General features: G+C 45.5%; 1 protein-coding gene across 1 annotated transcript; it reads right to left on the bottom strand.

The window, feature by feature from the left end:
- Positions 1-4,811: 4,811 nt before the first annotated feature.
- On the bottom strand, positions 4,812-7,664 carry LOC103650025 (magnesium-protoporphyrin IX monomethyl ester [oxidative] cyclase, chloroplastic). Its single transcript, XM_020550194.3, has 5 exons — positions 6,863-7,664; positions 6,703-6,767; positions 5,979-6,306; positions 5,780-5,878; positions 4,812-5,566 (listed from the first exon to the last, which is right to left on the bottom strand). Exons 1-5 carry the CDS (start codon positions 7,325-7,327, stop codon positions 5,303-5,305), a joined length of 1,221 nt encoding a protein of 406 aa, XP_020405783.1. The 5' UTR covers positions 7,328-7,664; the 3' UTR covers positions 4,812-5,302.
- Positions 7,665-7,895: the final 231 nt, after the last annotated feature.

Below are 7,895 nucleotides of genomic sequence, written 5' to 3' on the forward strand. Positions count from 1 at the left end.
GTGTTTGCACTCAATCACCAAAATACTTAGAAATGGCCCAAGGGCACATTTCCCTTTCAAGAACCTCCCTCCGAAGCCCCTGGTCATTTCAGAAAACCTGAAAGCCTCCTCCCTTCTTTGGCGAAAATCATTATCGGCCCGAATGTACTCGTCCATCTTCTGGAGCAGCTTCTCCAAAGTTTGAGGGGGTTTCCTAGCGAAGTACTGAGCTGACGGTCCTGGCCGAAGCCCCTTGATCATGGCCTCAATGACAATTTCATTGGGCACCGTTGGTGCCTGTGCCCTCAAACGCAAGAACCTTCGGACATACGTCTGAAGGTATTCTTCGTGATCCTGGGTGCACTGGAACAGAGCTTGAGCAGTGACCGGCTTCGTCTGAAACCCTTGGAAGCTAGTTAACAACAAGTCCTTCAGCTTCTGCCATGAAGTGATCGTTCCTGGTCGAAGGGAGGAATACCAGGTTTGAGCAACACTCCTGACAGCCATAACGAAAGATTTGGCCATGACTGCAGCATTGCCACCATACGAAGATACTGTTGCTTCGTAGCTCATCAAAAACTGCTTCGGGTCTGAGTGACCATCGAATACGGGAAGCTGAGGCGGCTTGTAGGACGGAGGCCAAGGTGTAGCCTGCAGCTCAGCGGACAGAGGAGAAGCATCATCAAAAACAAAATTCCCATGATGGAAATTGTCATACCAGTCATCTTCGTTGGGAAAACCCTCCTGATGAAGGTCTTGGTGCTGAGGCCTTCGGTGTTGCTCATCCTGGGCAAGATGGCGAACTTCTTCAGAGGCTTCGTCTATCTGCCTCTGCAGTTCAGCTAGCCTGGCCATCTTTTCTTTCTTCCTCTGCACTTGTTGATGAAGCATCTCCATATCTCTGATTTCTTGATCTATCTCGTCCTCTGGTGGTGTCGGGCTGACAGCCTTCCTTTTCTGGCTTCGGGCCTCCCGAAGGGAGATTGTCTCCTGATTGTGGTCCAGCGGTTGCAGAGCTACAGCCCCAGTTGCTGAAGCTTTCTTCGGCGCCATAACGAAGGTTTATGATCGCCGAAGGTGTTCAAAAAACTCAAAGAGTGGAAGTGAGTTCACCGGAGGTGGGCGCCAATGTTGGGGACTCGTTCTCAAGTGCTATGAGTTAAGAACAAGGCAACATAGAAAATGTTAATCGTTAAAGTCCTTCGTCCTTCGAAGCATTATTTCCCTTAGGATATAATGGTTTTCGGACGAAGGTTATGAAGGGCGTACCTTCATAAGTTCATTATACAGTGACGAAGGATGAAGTGTAAGGAATATAAAAGATAATATAAACAATTATATATACTATTATGTATAAACAGAAATATCGTTGAATTACAAATGTACCTTCAACTTGAAGGTGACGATAGTACAAGCGTGACGCAAAAAGTGAATGTCCAGTCAGCGTGAACAGTACAGGGGTACTGTTCACCTATTTATAGGCACGGGACACAACTCATACAAAATTACATTCATGCCCTTTACACTTGATAATAATTCTATAGTAATCTGTCGAGGTCTAAATAGCCTTTTCATCTTTAAGTCGGTTTCACTTTTTGCTGCCACGCCGAAGCTTTCCTGCTCACACCTTCGGCGCTGTACCAACCTTCGTATTATTCTGGTCTACTGTTATGCCGACTCGGGTCCGAAGATACCTGTTCACACATTATACTCCAGAAATACTGTTAAATCCTGTTTTTGAGGACCTTCGGAAGCCGAAGGTCCCCAACAACACGCGTCCTTACGATTCACCTTCTCAGGCTCTATGGCCCACCGTTCAGTGGGTGCGGGCGGCTGTTTGTCCGGTGCGGAAGAATTGACGATTTACCTTCCCACCTGCGGCACTATATAAACAGACGGGTAGGTGTGAAGTTACCACAGCATTCATTGCTATTGCACTGTTTTGCTGCCAAAAATTTGACCATTGCCGAAGCTTGCTTACTGCATTGCCAACCGAAACTACTCATTTTGCTCAAGCTTCGTAACGAGAAAGAGCTTCGGCAAAGTTAAAAAAATTTCAACTTCAACAAAAAACAAGAAATTCAATCATCAGATGGCTAGGGTACGCTCAACAGCTAGGGTTACTCGCGACGGAGAAGAAGCCGAAGGTGCCGAAACTACTCCAATCTCCGAAGTGATGCAACGGTCAGGGCTGGTAGTATCAGAGGATGCACCTGCTGCTGAAGCTGAGCAGGTTGATGCTGAAGAAACTAAATCTGAAGATGATTACAGCGTCGTGCCATCTAAACCCAGCCACCTGGAGTTTGGGAAATCCACCATTACCGAAGGTGATATGACTAAGCTGATGAAGCTGGGCTATTTCAGTGAAGCAAAAAAGGAGCTGGTTCGTTTTGGCGGAGAGGAAATTACTCCGAAGCCGGAAAAGGATGAGGTGGTAGTGTTCAAAAGCTTCTTTAAAGCAGGATTAAGATTTCCTTTGAATAGGATGATTGCTGATGTTTTGAAGAAATTTGGAATTTATCTTCATCAACTAACTCCTAACGCCATCGTTAGGCTTAGTGTCTATATCTGGTCCCTCCAAAGCCAGGGGGTAGAGCCATTTGCCGAAGGCTTCTGCCGAGTACACGAGCTTCATTATCAAACGAAAGCTAGAGAAGATGGGCTGCATGAAAACTTTGGCTGCTACAATTTTGCTTATCGCAAAAGTACAAAGTTTCCAGTTATCAGCTACCGTACCAAGTGGCCAGCTGGCTAGAAGACTGAGTGGTTTTACGTCAAAGTTGATGAAGAAAAGGAGAAACTGGTCCAAAGTCCACTGGAATTAATCTTCGGAGAAACCAGGCCCCAGTGCAACATGACACCGAAGAGTCCAAGCCAAATTGCACTGGGTGAATTTCGGGTTATTGCGGAGCATATTGGCACTAGGGATCTGGTGCAAGAATTCTTGGCTTTTAGAGTGTTCCCAACTTTGAAAGAGTGGGACATGCCGAAGCTTGAGGGAGAAAAGAAAAAGGGGGAACTTGTTCGGCTGCCCTACTATTATAAATTCAAGAAACATTTCAAAGTACCCTGCCAAGAATGGTTAGACACAATAAGTGATGTGCAACGACATTCTTGGCAATTATTCTAAAAAAGAAGACCAACTGATGACTGCAGCCTTCGGCACTCGTCCGATGCGAAGGTTAAACCGGGTAATGTTGATTATTACATAAGCTTCGTCATAAACAAAGATTCATGATGGGAGTGTTCTCTTCCACCGAAGGTCTTTGAGACGAAGACATAGCCCGAAAATGACAACAATGAACGACGAAGCTATAGACGAAGAGAAATGGCTTCGGTTTAAAGTGGTGTCGAAGATCAAACATGGTGTTGAACCGAAGAGGAAAAGATTAGCTAGTCCCTAATGATTTATGTTACAGTTATGAACAAATGTTAAGGTCATAAATGTATTTTTACCCGGGTTGCGTCCCGTGCCTATAAATAGGTGAACAGTACCCCCATATTGTTCACGCTGGATTGTAATCGCTCTCGCGTTAATGAAGTCGAACAAGCCGAAGGTATCAATGTAATATTCCATATGTTTATCATGAAATAAATATATGAATTGATACATGAATGGATAATGTTTATCATCTCTATGAATTGTCATTCTTTCGAATGATGAAGGTGCTTCCTTCATGACCTTCGTCTGAAGATCATTATATCCTAAAGGAGATAATGTTTCGTAGGACGATTGTCACTAATCTTTAACAATTGTGTTGCCTTATTCTTGATTCACATCATTTGAGAACAAGTGACCAACACCGATATTGGACTTTCGAATGAGTTGAAGGCTATGTCTGTGAGATAAAGCTCCAATTGTGAAATTGAGTCTTACCATATCCTACCATATATACGGAGGTGCTGATCACTTTTATTTATCAAAACAAATAGTAAGTACAATTGATTCTGTTTTTGATGTTTGTAATTGAGTTCCTATAATTTATGGTTACATGCTTCTCAACTGTATGTACATGAAGCTAGCAGTGGTGTGGTGCCTAGTGACATTCAAGTCTACCTCAGGGGTATAGGGCACAGAGGACCAGATCCTGCAAACACATATATGTTGTGCAGTTAGGTGGCATCAGATTGTCTAGTGAATTTTTTTGCACAACTTGGTAGATGCTATTTCTATGAAACTTTGTATATGAGATTGCATTGTTCTTTTGTATTCAGGTTGCATATGGCGAGGCAATGGTCATGAAAGGTGCATATTGTATATATCTTTTTCGTGATGTTACTTCTTTGTAGGTACCCAATGTTCGATAACGTCATCGACTCGAGTCAAGTGACGGTTCAGAGAGAAGGGTCATCGAGGTATGCTGCTCGTAGCTCCCGCCGCTACACTCAGATACAACAGAAGTGAAGCGACTGCTAGGTAAACTTAGCGTGCAGCGAGCGGCAAAGGGCCCAGGAGGAATACGTGAGGCAAAAAAGCACCATTTCAAAACATTAATATTTTTATGATTTTTCAAATGATTCTGGACGAAGAAATGGCCTAAATTAAAGTTATAATATTCAAAGAGAACGAAAACTTTTCAATCTATTTTTTGTTTGAGATTATTTAAGGTCTTCAATATGTATTATAATATTCACTAAAATGAATAAAAAAAGAATGTATCAAACTATTTAACCAAGTTGATGGAGACATAGCGGTAAGGTCTGAGGTTTTGCTTCACGGCAGTCCCTCAAGAAACAATTTTTTAGTGTTTCACATTTTACTTGGCGGGTTTTTACGATACAATGATGAAAGGAGATTAGAAGCATAGACCGTGCTAATATGGACAATCATCTACCAAATTCATCTAGATAATTGACACTTATAATACATGAGATAGCTAAACGCTGTTAAATGGTTTCTAGTGTTACACAATCAGCCAAATGCGCTGGATCTGGATACATGCATCATGCTAGTCCGATGTTGACATGGATGCTAAAAAATATGCTCAACAACTCTGCGCGGAGGCCATGTGGTACAGTTGACCATAAAGGTATGTATGATATTGCTTCATATCAGTATAACTTCAGACGCGCCCTTCTGCTGGAAAACTGGAACGCTCGCTTCTGATGCAGTTCACTGTCATTTCCATGGAGATGCCACACAACAAGAACTTGCCAAGCCAAGCTTTATGTTGCCGAAGTCTCAGTACTGTACAGACGAACGGACACAAGAAGATGCAGATCCTTTGACCATCCCAGTTTTTTTCACCATAAGGCCCCTTAGGGAGAAAGCACCGACTTGTCTTTCGGAGAGAATAATCCGAAGATAAATCTTTCTACAGAATCAGTAAACAAGCTGGGGCTCAAATTCAGCAAAATCAACCGAGCCGGACTCAATGGGGGGCATGAGGTATGCAGCAATGATCTCAGACACCAGAGCGGCAACGAGAGGAATCCTCTTCATGTTCTTCACTAGGGGAATGTCATCTGATTTTCCGATAGCAATGATCTTCTGGTTGATCTCAACCATCCTGTCAAGCTTCCTCTTGAATTCAGGGTTCTCGACATCCAGAACAGCAGGGAAGATCCTTGCTGTTGTGCGGTTGGTCTGCACAGGTATGAAATATTTTTACATTGTCAGTAGCAGCCTTAGTTCACACCAGCATTTCTAGAAGCAGTTCATATATTCTCCTAAGCTTTCAGGATTTCTAACAGAGTTTCATGTAAATTCCTAATCTTTTGTAACAATATTGTTGTGATGTTCAGCATGAAATATAGTAAACAGGTGGAAATTAAATGATGAAATGCAGTTCATTTATACCTCAATGATCACATGCATGTCAAATTCTTTCGTGTTCAGACCAATTCCCTCATAGAATGTAGTCCGTTGGCAGTCATTCAGGTACATGGTCACATACACCTGCAAAAGGTCAAGTAACACAGCTATCAGCAATGGGGCACAACAACCTTTGGAGTTAATCGATCTACATACATAGCAAAAGAATAGCTCGAAAAATTACCGAGAGGCAGAAGAACCGTGACCAGAGCTTGGCCTTCCAGTCATTGAGGAACTGCGGCTGAGCCTTCAGCAGGGCAGAGAAGAAGTCACCATGCCTGTTCTCGTCCTGGCACCAGTTCTCGAAGTACTTGAAGATGGGGTACACCTGGTACTCTGGGTTCGCCTTGAGGTGCCTGAAGATGGTGATGTACCTCCAGTACCCAATCTTCTCGGACAGGTAGGTGGCATAGAAGATGAACTTGGGCTTGAAGAAGGTGTACTTCCTAGCCTTGGTGAGGAACCCCAGGTCCAGCGCCAAGTTGAAGTCAGACAGACCCTTGTTCAAAAACCTACACAGTGCAAATCACATGAAACTTTCAGCTGAATTTCTCCATGCCCTCATCATTACCCTAGAGCCTCAAATTGAACACAATCAGGAAAACATGCATGCCTGAATTCTTATGGGCAGTTGCTGGAAGCAACCCCCAATTCATTGACATAATTAATACTACCGACTACATTGAAAAATGAGTATTTTGTTTGCTCATGTAACCAGGCTCGTTTAAATTATTTCTGCAAACTTAGAATATCCGCATTCCTTGTCAAATTGAGGTAGCAACACTGACATAAGTGTTCATGGGACAGGCAAACAATTATATTTCCTAATCTTTATAAGGATGCATTTTTTTTGGCTACTAATTGCACGCATTGTTATTGGATTGCATGAAAAGAGATAAGGTTCGTACCCAGCATGGCGCGCCTCGTCCCTGGACATGAGCGAGAAGATCTCCGCCACGACCGGGTTAGTTTTCTGCAGAAGAAAAGCAGGGTATCAGCACACGCCCACCAGATGGTCGATGAAATGCTCCAGACGAGGCAAGGCAAGGCAAAGAAACATGAAGGAACCTTGAGCCTGCGACCGAGCTCCTTGTAGAGGAGGAAGCCGGAGAACTCAGCGGTGCAGGAGCGCTCGAGGAACTCGACGAAGATCTGGCGGTGCGGGCCCTCCATCTTGTCGGCGGCGGCCTTGAACTCGGGGTTGCGCACGAAGTGGGTCTGGTTGTAGTCCGTCTTGAACTCCTGCAGCAGCGCGTCGAACTCCGCCTGGTTGAGCTGCTTGTTGATCTCGGCGTTGAAGAGGCGCTCCATCTCGTCGAAGTCGGTGGTGTAGAAGCGGGGAGTGAGCAGCGTCTCCTGGATCTCCGTCTTGCCCCGCTTGTTGGGGCCCGAGGACTTGGGCGGCGCGGCGGCCGCGGACACGCGGAAGCGTACCACGGAGCGCCGGGCGAGGGGCAGGCCGACGAGGCCGCCTCGGTGGCGGTGCGTCGCGGCGGGGTTGACGAGCGAGAGCTCCATGGCGGAGGAGGCCATTGGTGGCGACTGGCGACGAGCTGGGCGGTGGTGACTGGCGAGGACTGGGCAGCCGGAGCGAGCTGTTCGGGGAGTAGGCGTATATGCGGTGCGCTCATGAAGTCATGCTGCGGGATGGCGACGAGCTGGGCGGTGGTGACATGGCAGCGGGGATTGCGAGCGGTGACAGATAACTAGATAAGGCTAGCCGCACTTGCTACCGGACACGCGAACGCTAAAGCATAGCGTAGAAATTTTTGCTGTAGCGGGCGACTGGACGAGATACTCTATGCACTGTAGCGTACGAGTGAACGCTACTTCGAGCGTGCGTAACGCTAAACCGATAGAATATGCATGCATGCACGAGCGTGCGTACTGGGTGAATGGTCTATCCACTGTGCGCGACAGCGACCCGCCGATGATGGATTTTTTTTGGATAAAAAAGTGTGAGAAAAATGATATAATATGTGGTAGTTGGTATAGGATAGATAAAAAAAGTGGCGAATGGCGATGAGGTGTAATCCGGGGCTTCTAATCGCCGCGCGCCATGTGTGACTGTGTGGGGGTCTGAGAGGGAGCCCAATCAACC

Source organism: Zea mays, chromosome 3, assembly GCF_902167145.1.
Source record: "Zea mays cultivar B73 chromosome 3, Zm-B73-REFERENCE-NAM-5.0, whole genome shotgun sequence".
NCBI lineage: Eukaryota > Viridiplantae > Streptophyta > Magnoliopsida > Poales > Poaceae > Zea > Zea mays.